General features: G+C 36.1%; 1 protein-coding gene across 1 annotated transcript; it reads right to left on the reverse strand.

The window, feature by feature from the left end:
• Positions 1-10,397: 10,397 nt before the first annotated feature.
• LOC131078003 (growth-regulating factor 1) lies at positions 10,398-14,264 on the reverse strand. The gene is made up of 3 exons (XM_058015622.2): positions 13,617-14,264; positions 12,584-13,106; positions 10,398-11,552 (listed from the first exon to the last, which is right to left on the reverse strand). Exons 1-3 carry the CDS (start codon positions 13,876-13,878, stop codon positions 10,631-10,633), a joined length of 1,707 nt encoding a protein of 568 aa, XP_057871605.2. The 5' UTR covers positions 13,879-14,264; the 3' UTR covers positions 10,398-10,630.
• Between the last annotated feature and the right edge of the window lie 2,193 nt (positions 14,265-16,457).

Below are 16,457 nucleotides of genomic sequence, written 5' to 3' on the forward strand. Positions count from 1 at the left end.
ATGGACTTGTTGTATTTCCAAAGGGTGTTTTTTTTTGTTTTTAAGTGTCCTTTGTGTCTTAGTTTTGTTGTTTTTTGAGTTTTTGGTCAATTTTTGACCTTTTATGCTTTGTAAGCCTCGAATGGGCAGAATGTGGAAAAATAGTCAAAACGCCTTATAAAGCCTTGTTAGGAATTGAAATATGTTTGTGTGGTTATATTAAACCATTTCACATGGTAAAGTTAAGTCTATTTGGCTCACAAGTCAAAAATGCTCATTATACCAAAAATTGTCAAAGTTGTCAAGCAACATTTTGACAATTTTTGGAAAATTTGTAAAAAAAAAAGCAAAAGGTGGTTATTGGTCCATACCTGGGCATGATTTAGGTTGTGAGTGACTATTTAAAGCCTCAAACAACTTTTTATCAGGTTGGCATTCGAAAACAAGAAGAATTCAATACAAAAACTAAGAATTTTGTCACTTTTCTTGCATTTTTGCTCCATATGCTATAGCAACCCGTACTTCCTAAGCATTTGGTTGTACTGTTTTCATTTGGGCAGTTGTGCTATGTTGTGTTAAAGCTTTCTCACCTTGTTTTTTGTGCTGGTGTGAAGTTTTAACATTGTCTCAAAATTATTTTGTTCTAGCCCTATTCTCAGTTGAGTAAGGGTTTGGCTTCAACAATGGAAGCAACTTGATTTTCTTTGGCTCTTTGTCCATGACCTTTGAGAGTCAAGTTTCTGTACATAGCCTTCTTGTTTATACAAGTTTTTGTTTGATGGCAATGACAAAGAAAATGGTTTTTGTTGCTTACTAGGCGAGCTCCTATAGCCCAACTAGTGAATTTTCATGGTGTAAAACAAAACTTCTTTGCAAACCCCCACCAAGTAAAACCTCATTTTCGGTTTCCTAAGGTGGAATGAAGTTTGGGCAGAGAATTAAGACCAGATGGGAAGATGTTTCAATGAATAGTTTGTTGGAATGCATTTTGAGTAGCCAAAGTGTTGAATACAATGGTTTTTGAGCACTTTTCCTCTTGAAACTTGGTTGCACATCAAGTGTTTGTCTTTATGCTTGTAGGGCAGGAAGTTGTAAGGCTTTATAATGATGTTACAGACCTTCTCAAATATTTGGTGGTCTGAAGAAGAGTTTGGAATGGTGATAAGGTGTTTGAAGACTCAAAACCCTTGAAAACCCTTGTTTTTAGGCACATTTATAGGACAGCAATTGTACGGTCTTTTCAGACCTCCTCATAGCCCAAACTTGAAAGATCTCCATAAAGGGTATCCATATTTGCAAGGGTTTCATGAAGTGTTTTGGCATTTTGTGGAGTTATAAGCATTTTAGCAGTTTTGGAGGGCTAATTGGGGCTCTTTCCTTGTAGCCCTGTTTTGAGCTTTTCTTCAAATCGGGTAAGAAGACAATTGAATAGATCACCAAAACAAGTTGAAATAAGCCTAATAAGATGTTAGAAAATTCCCTAGACCTCTTGCAACTCTTGGTGAGAGATTTTGGCGTTTGGAGTTAGGAAGCAAAGTTGCACTTTTGTGAGTCTTGAGAGCAAGTATGAATGAAAATAAGAACTAACATGGTAGGAAGATCTCAAGGTTGGTATGAAGCATAGAGCAAGAAAGACATCAAAGAAACAGTACCTAAACAAGTGGCAAAACCTTCAACAATCACCTTTCAGGGAACTTGCAAGCCAAATTGATTACAAACACACCGTTTGAGCCAGTCTTTTTGAGTTTCTCCCTATCAATGACTCTGGGGATGAACCAGCAAAAGACTCTGCTAGTGGATCCGGCAATGGAAAGGAATGGGTGTTCTATGCTTTAAAGGAATATGAACCGGAACCGGCTATCATGAATGAAGAAAAGGCCCTGGCAGCAAAAGTTGAACATAAGGATGAATGGGTAATTGATAGTGGATGCTCAAATCATATGACTGGAGATAAAATAAAATTTATGTCTCTGCAAGAATACAATGGTGGTCAAGTCGGATTTGGAGATGACAAAGCATGTATGATCAAAGGTAGAGGTATTATTTCTTTGGATGGCAAGCACAATACTGATAATTTCTATTATGTAGAGGGTTTAAAGCATAATCTTTTGAGTGTTGGTCAATTGGTGGACAAGGGTTTCCAACTTCAGTTCAAAGATAGAAAATGCAAAATCATTAACAAAAATGGTTTGGAGATTGCAACCAGTACTCAGACTGGAGGTAATATATTTCACTTGAACACTAGTAATAAGACATGTTTGATTTCTCATATTGATGAGAGTTGGTTATGGCATAAGAGGTTGTGTCATGTTAATTTTGATTGTATTGTTAAGATCAGTTCAACTAAAGCAATTAGAGATATACCTAAGATTATGAAGCCTCATAATCCGGTATGTAAGGAATGTCAATTGGGAAAGAAAGTTAGAACTTCTTTTAAGAGCATACATGATAAATCTAATGATGTACTTGATTTGATTCACACTGACTTATGTGGTCCAGCAAGGACTAGAAGCTTTCAAGGTGATAGGTATTTTATGTTGATTATTGATGACTATTCTAGAATGATGTAGGTGACTTTTATAAGGGAGAAGTCTGAAGTCTTTGAGAAATTCAAGATCTTTAAAGCAAAGGTTGAAACAGAAACTGGATTGAAAATCAAATGTCTAAGATCAGATCAAGGCAGTGAGTTCACTTCTCATGAATTTAATAGTTACTATGAGACAAATGGAATTAGGAGACAGTTATCTGCACCTCGGACTCCTCAACATAATGGATTAGTGGAAAGAAAGAACAAAACCATTTTGGATGTAGCAAGATCTATGATGATGGAAGCCAAATTGCCTCACATCTACTGGAGAGAAGCAGTGAGTACAACAGTCTACACATTTAACAGAGTTCACATCAAAGGTGAAACCGGTTAGACCCCTTATGAATTATGGTTTGAAAATACACCTACTGTTAAATATTTCAGAATTTTTGGAAGTAAATGCTATATCAAAAGAGATGATTCAATTAGAAAGTTTTATCCTAGATGTGATGAAGGGATATTTCTTAGTTGTTCAATTCAAAGCAAAGCATATAGATGTTATAACAAAAGATTGCAGAAAATTGTGGAGAGCACTAATGTGAAAGTGGATGAGCAGTACTGAAATCAATCTATATCATATGACAAGGAACCGGTAGTAGAAATGATCATAATTGAACCGGCAATGCCTCAACCGGTATAGGAAACTGAGATAGTTACACTAGAACAATTAGAAAATTCAACTGTGACTGATGATCAGAGCAGTGAATCTAAAGTTCAGAAGACACTAAGGTATGTAGGATTAAATCATTCTGAAGATTAAATCATTGGAGATAGGAACAAGGGAGTTATGACAAGAAGAAGACTGGCAAATGAAGAAGTATGTCTTATTTCTCAAATTGAACCGGCATCTGTTATTGAAGCCTGTAAAGATAAACATTGGTTAAAAGATATGGAAGATGAATTAGATCAGATAGAGAAGAATGAGACTTGGACTTTAGTTCCCCGGCCTAAAAATAAGAATGTTATTGGAACTAAATGGGTTTTTAGGAATAAACTAAATGAGGATGGTCAAGTTGTAAGAAACAAGGCTAGATTGTTTTGTAAAGGATATTCTCAAATGGAAGGAATTGATTATGGTGAGACATTTGCACCTGTAGCTAGAATTGAAGCTGTTAGACTATTTCTTGCCTATGCAGCTTATAAGAGCTATAAGGTTTATCAAATGGATGTTAAATGTGCATTTTTGAATGGTGAACTTGAAGAAGTATACATTGAGCAACCTAATGGATTCTCATTGATAGATGAAAAAGATATGGTTTGCAGATTGAAGAAAGCTTTATATGGGTTGAAACAAGCTCCTAGAGCTTGGTATGCAAGGTTGGATAAATATCTTTTGAAGCTTGGTTTTACTAAAAGCAGTGTTGATAGTAATTTATATTATAAGATCACTGATGATGATATTTTGATTATTGAAGTATTTTTAGATGACATCATTTTTGGAGGAGAAGATAAATTGTGCATGGAATTCTCTAATAACATGAAGAATGAATTTGAAATGTCCATGATTGGTGAAATGAGATTTTCTTAGGTTTACAGATTACTTTTTTATCTATCAAACTAAGTATCTAAGGGAATTGTTGAAGAATTTTGGTATGGATAATTCCAAACCGATAAGTACTCCAATGGTGACAAGTGAGAAATTATCTATCAAGGATACTTCTACACCGGTAAATCCAACAAGGTGGCTTGCTATATCTAACTCAGACTAGACCGGATATTATAAATGCAGTAAGTATTGTTTTAAGATATCAAAGTAATCCTAAAGAAAATCATAAATGTGCAGTAAAGAGGATATTTTGTTATTTGCAAGGAACAACAGAATATGGCTTATGGTATTCTAAAAATGATGATTTCTCTTTATGTGCATATACTGATTCAGATTGGGCAGGAGATACTGATGACAAGAAGAGCACTTCTGGTGGAGCTTTCTTTCTTGGAAAGAAATTGGTTTCATGGATCAACAAAAAATAGTCATGCATTTCTTTATCTACTGCAGAAGCTAAGTATGTTGCAGCAACAACTAATTGCACTCAAGTCTTGTGGATGAAGCAAATGTTGAAGGATATCAAGGTAAATTGTAGTGAACCGGTAGTTATCTATTGTGATAACTCTGTAGCTATTGACATGTCTAAGAATCAAAGTATTTCACTCTAAGACTAAACATATATCAATAAAGTATAACTTTCTGAAGGACAAGATAGAAGGAAAGGAAGTCAAATTGGTTTATGTGAACACTAAAGAACAGATTGCAAATATGTTCACTAAACCGATGTCTAAGGAATCATTTGAGTATTTGAGAGACAAGTTAGGGGTTTCTGCCCCTCCGGAAGAGACTTGATTGATGCAGTTTGTCATCAGTCCGACATGCATTATAAGATATATTATTCATTACGGCACTGATGAGTGGTGCTACTACTCAAGGGGAGTAGTTAGCTTTGAAATTCAGACGTTTATATTCTTGCTTTGATATTTTTGTCAGATTTGTGGCATTGATGTCAAAGGGGGAGAGATAGTGATGTGAAAAATAAATTCAGAAGTTTGCAAATACATCATTCACAGGGGGAGAGTTACTGATATTCAGGATATTTTTGGTCGTCTTCCACAGGGGGAGACTTGTTTGGCATTTTCTTGGTACTTAAATGTTTTTCACATCTAGTGTTGCCATCAATGCCAAAGGGGGAGATTGTTGGCATTATGGATAAATTGATTTGATGAATAATGATGAACATCAGATACCCTAACCGATACTGAGAGGGGGGGGTGAATCAGTACAGGCAAAAAAAAACTTTCTCAACAACTTATCTAGCTAAAGCAATACCAACTGGTTGTCACCATTACTGAACTTAACCATGGCAATACCAGTTAAACACAGTAAGACATCAGATACCATAAACTGATAAGTCTGAACACTTCAAATACGATCAATACTTGATATTAACTTCACCCATAAACATATGCATGTGGTATACTAGTAATACCATAACCTATTAACTCTGCATGCATAATCTTTCAACCAAATACTTCATAAACATCACATGAAAAATGCATAACACATAACACAGATTTTTCACGTGGAAACCCAAATGGGAAAAACCACGGTGAGGATGAATACCTACAAGATTGTTTTTGAACTCTTTTGAAGCTTGCCCTGTTAGGAGCCTAGTCCGGTTAAAGACTTTGCAATAAGGTTCTGTTAGGAACCAATTCTGTTAGAGATCACCCGGTTAAGGGATGGCTATATACCCTGTTAAAGGTTAAAACCCCGTTAGAGGTTACCTCGCTAGAGGATTTGAAGAACTCAATGATCTTGAGTCACCTGGTTACAAGTTTTACAATAAGCATGTTAAATCTACCCGATAAAGGGATTTTCTAACTGTTGAAATGATTGGAAGACAAAAGGTAAAACTTTTGATATGATAACAGCACTACATGCCAAGGCAGATCCTTTTCATTTCCTCTACCCTGCAATCACACTCTGTAGTTTTCCTCTTACTGGTCTGGCAAGTATCTCATCACTCGAATACACACACAACTTTTGCCAACAACTTTACGATAACAAACATCATCGACCTTATAGACAACAATCAGGTCGGTAGTATAAACCCTAAACCCTAAGCATCTTAGGTTTACAACACAGGCGATTCATTCCTAACCGTCCAAACACATTGCATAGAGTATTACAATTTCAAATAGACCACAAGACAATCTGCATCGTTCATTCATCACTGCACATGGGAATCAGTAACCCATCACGCTCTCTTCTCATACCACTAAGAAGAATGATCATTCCCGAGGTAGACTTCAAATGTAGTTGATCTTCTCATACCTCAATCCTTCACACGCACAAGGCTGATGTGGCACCTTGATCTTACTCATATCTCTTAGCTAACTCATCGCAGAGTATCACCAGTTGCATTGCACAAGCTGGATCACCAAACCGATAACCATAGAGCTGAGACTACCAACCGGTAGTCACACTTAGTGAAACCCTAACACTGGTTCACTGTATCTCTTCCTACCTCTTCATACTGGTTCACTCGAACTTATTGACATCAATGACAACATACATTATCATCATATCAACATGTCGGTTCATCATATGCCGATGATATCCAACATTGATTATGTGTTGCATTGATGTTTTGTCATTGATGCCAACACTAGCTATTATGGCAGCTCAAAAGATGATGAAGGAAGGATTAGTGGACAAAGGAATAATTGATCAGTCAATTCCAATTTTGCACAGACTTGTCCCGGAGTACCAGTTTGACAAAGGAGCAAGCCCATCCACCAAGCTCAAAATAATTACCGAACACATCTGTAAGGATTCCCAATCACTGTAGCAAATATCTAATCGATAGGCATTGAAAAGATTCACTCAAGCTAAGAAAGCCACTTTTAATCAGTTGATTGAATCAGAGAAGAAAGAGATTATTGAAAAATTGAAGTTAATTGATAATGCTTTAAGGCAATGTACAAATATATACAGAGTATGTTGTAATGCCGGATTACTTACTGCAAATATAGATAAAAGGATTAGAGCCTCTCGGGATAAAATTGTAGGTATAGTCAATTCTTTTGATGGTTCCAATTCTTTGACTACATCTATTGATGGGCAGATTTTGGTATTGGAAGCTCAAATTTCAGCTCTTGAAAGGGATAGAGACAAAATCATTAGGAGAGATAAAGGGCTTAGAGGATTGGTGAGTCCCCAGTTGGACTCCTTGAGTGTACATAAAAATGAATGCATAGATATGGTTGGCAAGCTCACACCGGTAGAGCTTAAGGAGAAAGAGTCCCATGCTCATATGCTTAATGGACTTGTATCAGTATCTGGCACATTCAAATCAAGTTGGGACACTTATCTAGAGATTTTGGAGAAAGCCTATCTGGAAATTTTCAAGTATATTCAGCTCCAGTAAGGTGTTTTGGGACACATTCTTTGTACAGAATTTCACTCTTTATCCCGGTTTATGGTGTTTTTTGGCATTGATGTCAAAGGGGGAGGTATAGGTGAAAATATATCCTTGGCATCAAGAGATATGGATTATTTGTACAGATCATGATTACAGATGAATATTCAACTCAGGGGGAGCAGTCTTAGGGTGAATCCGACAAATGAAAATCATTGTCATTTTTCACACGAGTGTTGTCATCAATGACAAAGGGGGAGATTGTTGGCAATTGACACTCATTTGATTGGTTTCATATGTTGTCATTGATGGCAACATGTTTCGGCTTCATTCTTTGGTTTGGTACTTCACCGACCAGCACTGGCAGGTATCTTCACCGGTAGGAAGGATTCTATGGGTACCGACATTGGAGGCCGACATCATTGGGAGATCCGGCAATCGGAAATTCATTTTGTTATTTATGTATATATGTAATTAGCCAACATGTATAATCATTTTTTAATATCTATATAAGCCGACATGAGTCATGAAGGACTGTTAGGGTATACAGGTCAGTTGTTAAATCACTTTTGATAAATGAGTATGTGGTGTTGTTAGTAATGTGAAGATCATGTGTATGAGGTCATTTATGTATGAGATCAATATTGTAATGATCTGTAGATGATTTGGATGTGAAGGTTATTCTGGTAAGGGCTTAGGGTTTCAAAACCAGAACAGTCAGATCTTGAACCGAAACTCAATTAGGCATAGCAGATGCACTAAATGAGTCCAATTTTACATTTTCTTATTCAAATTGATTGTAGTCAGTGAGACTCCTTTGTGTTGAGCAGTGTGTTCTAGGCAGTAAGCCTTCCTGTATGTGTAGGCCCCCATATTATGTAATATCTTTTCATATGGTCGGTGGATTGATATTGTGGGTAACAAATCCCACCGTGGTTTTTCCTCTTTGAGGTTTTTCACGTATAAATTCTCTGTGTTATGGTATTCATTTGTGTGATTGGCTCATTGATTGCTTTACTTCTTTCAATTATATATGCACCGGTTTACCGGTTGGTGAATGCATGTTATAATAAGGTTAAAAGTGAACATTCCGATAGAACACTGATTCAACACCCCCCCTCACTGTTCTTGGATTCCAACAGCCACAATATTTTTTATTCAATTGGGTATTATTAAATAATGTAAAATCTTCACAATTCAAATAGAAATCAAACTAACAAGAAAATGATAACTTTAAATAGTTTTAAGAAAGTGGACACTAAATTAATGTATATTTGTCAATACATCTTGAGAAGTCTTGATCCTTCACCCTTATGGGCATCACCTAAATGCATGGAGTGGATCATCCATGCTCATGGGAGATAGTTTCATGTGAACCATCAATTATGAAATATAGGTCAAGGGTTTGGCTAAAATATTATGCCATTAAATTTTTGATAAAACACTATAATTTGATATACTACAAAAAAAATACCTCCAATTATCATTGAATGAGCTAACGAAACTCTTCAATGAATTGTTCATAAAGCACAATGCTTGTTGAAGCTTTTTGAAACGGGGTCATAAGCTAGGTGGGTTTGATCTTTTTGGGAGAATCTCCATGGTTAAACATAATTAGATAAAAGTAATATTTGAGATGGATGATATTTGCAAAGTACTTCATGCTTCACCCCTATGACCTCACCTAGATGTAATGCCAGGTATACCATTTGTATTCATGAAACATGGATCAATATATTTAGCTCAAAAATTATGTAGTTGAAATTTGATATAATATAAAAAATACCTTCTCTTAAAATTTCACCAAATATTTATATTCATCATATTAAACAAATAATAAACATCATTCAAATATTTAACTTGAATCAATCTTAACATAAGCAACCAGAAATGATAACATCAAATAATTTTAAAAAGATGGACACTAAATTAATGTATATTAGTCACTACATAAATTATCAACAGAAAATTTTGAAAATAACTCAATCACATCCACTCAATAAGAAATGAACAATAGTATGTTATGATTTGCAATATCATAGTATGCCAAAAGAGCAAAATTTCATGCAGAAATAATGCATTTCTATTTATATTAATATTTTGAAGGTGAGGAAAGCCAATCTACATTTCAGTCTTAAAAATCATAACTATAAAATAAAAACAAAAACAATATACAATTTATTCAATGTAAGTAGATTTCCACAATCCACAAGACTTTCAATTGTTGCTAGATTTAATTGTGGGTTGGGATCATACTATACGATCCATCATCAGGGTATTAGAGAGCAACTTTTTGCTCTCAAAGCTGCTCTCCTAATATCTTGATGATGGATCATGTAGTATGATCTCAACTATGGATGCAAAATACTTTCACACAATCAAATCCAAAAGTAACAATTGAAAGACGGCTTATTGCTTTGAAGAAAAAAAATGCACTAATTATTCCTTATACAATTGAATTATTCTTTTACTAATTTATGTTCCATTAGTTTTCTTTTTTTTTTTCAAAAATTTCTTATAAAATATAAAAAATGGTTTCATCAGCATTCAGCAATTAATTAGAAGCGAAAAAAATAGACTTCGGGAATAAAACAGTATGATTCATAAAAATCCAATTTATAAATGGAAAATGTATTAAATCCCATTTCTGCTAAAGAGAATATTAATTGTTCAAAATGCATAACCTAACCAGAAATCAAACAATATGATTCATGAATGAAAATATTTATTGCTTTTTTTCTGTTTTGAATAAATGCAGAAAAAAGTTTACATGTAAAGAGTACAGTCAACAGACTGAATGCAGTTGCGTTCACACTCACATCCCATTCTACTTACAGAAATCTAAAATATAAAAACAAAATGTAGAAGGCATAAAACTTGTGAAAGTCTCTGAAAGATCTAACTAAACAAAAAAACAATTCATTTCCAATCCAACCAATCTATGTGCATCAAAAGTTTTTGAAATTGCTTGGCATCTGAAACTAAAATTTAGAAGATCCGACAAACAAACTACAATCCAGCAGTTTCTAAGCAGAAAAACTATAAATTTTCTGAACAGATAAAATCAAATCATAAAGCAAAGTATGATGCGCCCTCAGAGCATGCCTGTCCATTTGGAAACAAGGCTTTACGATTCTAATTCCATACTGAGCTACATTCCTCCAAGATTCTGTTGCAGAGACATCTCATGTTTGGCAGCTGCTGCTGCTGCAACTGCTCGAGGGCTGCTCCCGCTGCTGCTATCAGACAGAGAAGCCAAGGTTTTCTGCAAAACACCAGTTGGGGATGCCATTCTTGGGCTGCCACGAGGGCTCAGTTCCCATCGATCGCCCATCAAATTAAGCCCAGATGACTTTGACCCACCTCCAGGGGTTCCACCTGCATTAGTAGTACTAGACTGTAAAACTTCTGCAAGAGGTCCTCCCACTGGACTTTGCCATGTCACAGGGATCCAATTACTGGTCTGTCTGTGCCTGTCTTCATTCAGAAGGCCTAGCCCCATGCCTACGCCAAGACCCATTTGAGTTGGATCCAGTGGGTCTTCCTCAGTTGATGATCTGGCAGCTGACATCGACAATTTGAGGGAGGACAGGGACATTTTTCCCCTGGGTGAAGTGGGGAAATCAGATATGGTCATGGGAAGGGATATGGAAAGCTGTGTGCTGTTTGAGGATCTTTCTTCCATATCAGACCAAGAAATAGTTGTTGGGTCTCTGGTTGTACGTGGCCAGTCATCAAAGAAGTGTCTCAGGGGTTGTCCCTCTGAGGACTGGTCATTCCCAAAGCCAGTGCTTAAAAAGGAATGATGGTGTTGTTGATGCTGCTGTCGCTGCTGCTCTTGTAATTGCAAGTTCATCTGATTGGTGTCAGGCATAAGGCAAAAGTCTTGGCCAAGTATTGTACGCAGTTGTGGAGAAGAGTATTGCAACATGGAGTTGTTAAGTTTGGGGTCTGTGTTCACTGATGAAAGCATAGCCAGACTGCTCATGGCATGGTGAGAATCCTGACCCAGGCCTTTTCCTTCTGAAAAGAGCATCTGTTCATCCACATCTCCTTTCATCCAGTTCATGTATCTACAGGAAACCAGGCAAACTTCTTGTTATCATTACAGTGTTTTAATTATTGGGCATCCTAAGCCTAGCAAGAGGTTACACACTACACAGACCAATAGCCAAACAAGCTTTATGTAAATAGGGATGAGAGCATGCAAAGCCATTTCAAAGATCTGCAAAACTCATTTGTCATGTGGTTCAGTAACATCTTTATTGAATCTCTGACCACTTACAACTAGGATTTGGACGGGGTGTATTCATACTCATAGCCGAGGTAGTGGAGTTCTTTAGCCCTAGGATGTCTGGTGTTCTGGTACCTATTAGTGATGAATCAATATATTCACAGTTTTAACTTGAACAATTCCATGCTGTTGAAAACTTAAAACATTTTTTGAGAACATATTTAGTAATGTATGGAGAAATATGTATCCTGGTACCTAGCAGCCTGGATTGTATAAAAGACAGAAGGGATTGTATCAAACACAGAAGACAAACTTAATTGTCCTTGCATAAGTGGTCAAACTGTAAGAAGTTGAGAAAACTACTAGTTGGCCTCTTCTCATGTTACCACCAGCAGTAACTTTCTGTGCAGCAGTTAGCTGCATTTCAATATTCCATCCAAACGCATGTGACTGAGTAGTAATGGTAAATGGAGTGAACATAGTACTATGATGGGGTTCATGACCCTCACCTATGTCCCATGGTTAAGGTACCCTAAATTATGAACATCTACGCCGTACACTGTAAGCTTGTCTGTGAAAGAGAAACCGGGCAGCACAGAATTTGACAGTGGTCTCAATATGCAGGTGCCTACATTTATTTGTATCATATGCAGGCATAACCAGCTGGATTCGCTGAAAGCCTTCATATTACTTGGCTTTGCATTAAAAGGGTTTTCCAGTACGGAATAACTTTAATGACTTAGATGCCTTGTGCATTCAAACATGGAGCGCGATAAGGCACAGAAGGTACAGTCAGTGTTTTCAATCCCCACTCTAAATGAAAGCAGACAACCATTTATGGTGCAAACGAACAAAAAAATCAATTAATACCTGTAGTCCTTGTTGGACATTGCGGATGCACCACCACCACCAACAGAAATCATGTGCAACGGGGGCTTGTTAAGCCGGCTGCTAGAAACACCACCACCACCACCAGTAATGGGCATTCCTCCTCCACTTCCATTGAAAGCCCTCATTCCCATGGTAGAATTTGCAGTATGACTGTTAATCGAGAATGGGGGATGCAGACTGGTAAAACTTGTACTACCAGTGCTTCTGCGACCAGATGCCAGGCTTATGGAGGAACCTAGAGCAGAAGAGGAATCGTGCCCTCCCAGAGTAGCAGTATAATTGCTACTAGTTTTACTGTTACTACTACTATTACTGGTACCAATCTGACCTTCCACGAGCTTTCTTGAACGGGGCCGGCCTCTGTGCATGTGCCGCTCACAATATTTCTGGTCCGGAGCAACATCTCTGGAACAACGCCATTTCTTTCCATCTGTCCTGCGGCATCTCCCAGGCTCCGGATCCGTATTGTTTGCAAATCTCAAATTGAAAGAGCTCCACCCCACTGGTCACAACATAAAAAACACAATATTATCAATTAAACCATTACCAACAATAGCCGGGGCACCCATTATGTTGCACAGAATATGAATCATACGGCATAAAATGAATGGCACTTAAAATTTCTGTGAAATTAAAGGGCATATTGCATATCGGCCTAACAATGGCATCCAAAGTTGCACCCAAAATTTATGTGCATTGCACAGAGGATAAATTACAGGGTATATTGCATATCGGCCTAACAATGGCATCCAAAGTTTGTGTAAAACAGATCAACAGAGATCATATTCCAGTCCAACATTGTACAGATTATGATTCACATCTGATCCAACAATTCACACAATGAATCATAAGCAATGGGCTAATGATTTATCCGGATATTGCTCATTGGCCTGGAATTCAAAGCTGCTGTTATTAGTGCAGAACAAATGAAGAGTACTCAAAATGTATGTATTGAATTAAAATGACAAAATAGCATCTGAAAGTTAGATGAAGAGTACAAGAAAAATCTTACAGGTGGGATAACGGGGAGCAGAGAGAGCTGATAAACCATTCAATTCAGTGAGGCTCTTCCGAATGGGCAAAAGCAGGTCAGAGGGCACTGGTATACCAGCAGCCATGTACTTGAAAATCAAAGCCTGGTGTTCAAGCTCCTGCCACTGAGATGATGTGAAGAAAAGCCTTGATCCCTGTCCGGCATAACTGCCCATCCCCATTCCAAAGTTATTCATGCTTTCTCCTCTCGCCATAGACAATGGCAATCCTGCTCTAAACATATTCTTCTTAGAATCTCTTCATTGGCTGCAGTATATGTTACCTAGTTCAATCCACACAAAACCAAATATGAATTCCTAGATATACACCGCCTTCAATGAGGTGTACTTGTTTTTGTCACTTTAATTATGATAGACTCAAAAGTTAAAAACAATCCACCATTACAAAAATTCCACAAAACATTCAAACATTCGTTCCAAAACATTCAAACATTTATCATCAATCAAACACCAAAGTACAGGCAAAATGCCTATACCCATCCATCTATCTTAAGAGTAAAGCATGTTTGCACATAAACACCACAGTACATCCAAATGTTTGCATTCCTATCGTTTTTTAAGTATATATACAGACAACACCATAGTGGAGACAAAATATATGTGAAACAACAATGGTAAATAGGTTTGTGTGTTGAATAAGTGTTGCTTAAATCCACTTTTTTAATGCAAAAGGTGCACTGGGTCGACTAAAAACCAAAATTTTAGAATTCATAAGGAAAAGAAAGATGACACCCATCCAACAATCAGTGCATGTACAACATATGAATGTGACGTTACACACATATATATTCATGGTCTACGCCCATATTATATACACAATATATAGGGTAATCAAGTTGTTGGTTCGTATAATAATTTTTTTTTGGATTGAATTGTATTGAGTTTGAGGTTTTTTTTTTTTTTTTAAATTGATCTAGTATATCATATTTTATGAAAATCAGAAGAATATGATAGAAAATTGTCAATTGGGATTCGATTTGTAGGCCTACATAAATGGTAATCTTGACTTTCAATAAACAAAACTTAGCTTTGGTGACTCAATCATGTTGTTGTTGGTGCAAGTTTATTGATATATAGCATGTATTTAAGCAATGTTCCTAAAAGAAGTGTTCTACAAATGGTTTTGAGTGGGGAAGGTTCAATGGTTTGGGATACTATTAAGAAAGAAGCTACAATTGTTAAGAATGGACTCTTCTAAATTATTTATGCTGATCTACAATGACATCAAAATGTCTGTAAACAAAAATTCAATTTTGAAACAATTTGGCATGTAAATGACGGGTAAATGCATGAAATATGTCATCTTTTGGTTTTTGTGGAGGTGTTATTTTATTACTATAAATAAAACAGAACCCTCGCCACTTGTTGGACAACTATATGAAACTGTCACATTTGAATGATATTGGAAGTGTACCATAATATTTAAGGGAACAATCAATAAAATCAAGTAGCGTTGAGAGGTTAGTGGAGGAGTGGGTTTGGTATTGTGAATATCTGATGATTCTAAATTCCAGTCTCATGATGTCATCTTAGATAATGTTGATGCATACTTAAGCAATTCTATTATTATGTATATTTTTGAAACTCTTGTATACTAATAATATCGTTGCAATCGTCAATCCCTTCTATTATAAGACATCTCTCGACATAATTTACCTATATTTTTTAAATATAGATATACTAGTAACTAATGGTAGTAAATCTCATTGTTGAAATGATTCTTGAGAAATCCATCCATCAATTATATCTTCCTTTCCTCTTCTTTATCCCTTGAGTGAAATCTTTTGAGAAGTAGGATGGTCAATAGTGGCTAACTTTAAGACTTTCTTTTATTAAGGGAATCCATGAATATATTACTAGGGGGCTCCAAGTAGTTGGCCTAGGGGTGGTTCACGTAAAGCCTAAGTAATTTTCATCTATTCTAAAGGATCAACCTTATTGTTCTCAGAGGGAGATGATGTTTTTACCTAGGGTTATGATTTCTAAAGGGGCTTATTTGATGGCTCTTAGAAATCAATTTCTAGAGAATTAAAAAAATGGGATTAGAGATTTTCCTTGGTGGACTAAAATATGGAATAAATTCTATTAACAGAATATAATTTTTTTATTTGGCTACTTTGTCAAATTGAATGTCTTACTTGGAATATTATAAAAAATAGAAGAGTGGCCCTTCAAAATATGTTTTTTGTGTGGCTATAATGAAGAAAATATAGCCCATATTTTCTTTTAATGTCCCTTTTCTTTGAGAATTTAGAGAAATTAGTGGCAATACTAGAATTGCCTATTATTCATGTTTCCTCCTTAATTGAACTTTGGACAAGTTTAGGTCGTCCTCTTATATTGTCCTATATTCATTATGGTTGCCTAGGATATTGGTCCTATCATTATCCTTAGGAAAATTTGGTTAGACTTGAACCATTGAATCTTTTAGGGCCACTTGCATCTTATTGAACAAATTTGGATAAAGATTTTGGAAGTGCTTAAAAAAATGATTGATGCTAAATATTCTTTTGAGAGGCTCATTATTCTTTTTACTTTCTTCATTCATAGAGTTTATATTGCAAGTTTGGTCAGAATGAGTTGTTGATGTGTTACAGTCATTGATGTCAACATTGGACCTAACCACAAAGCTTCAAACTTTCCACGCTTACCTTTGTCTTAATCTCTTGCATTTTGCATCAGAACCAAATCATTGATGTTAAAATTTATGTCAAAGGCCTTCTTGTCAAACAAATACTTATTTTGTTGTTGCAATTTCATGTTCCTTTTATGAGCATCATTTATGATCTCATCCAAGTCTG

Source organism: Cryptomeria japonica, chromosome 5, assembly GCF_030272615.1.
Source record: "Cryptomeria japonica chromosome 5, Sugi_1.0, whole genome shotgun sequence".
NCBI classification, from domain to species: domain Eukaryota; kingdom Viridiplantae; phylum Streptophyta; class Pinopsida; order Cupressales; family Cupressaceae; genus Cryptomeria; species Cryptomeria japonica.

Coding starts and splice junctions, on each gene's coding strand:
- LOC131078003 (XM_058015622.2), bottom strand. CDS start 13,878: ATGTTTAGAGCAGGATTGCCATTGTCTATGGCGAGAGGAGAAAGCATG. Junction 13,107..13,616: donor TGCTCCCCGTTATCCCACCT/GTAAGATTTTTC, acceptor TGTTGTGACCAG/TGGGGTGGAGCTCTTTCAAT. Junction 11,553..12,583: donor ATGTCCAACAAGGACTACAG/GTATTAATTGAT, acceptor GGTTTCCTGTAG/ATACATGAACTGGATGAAAG.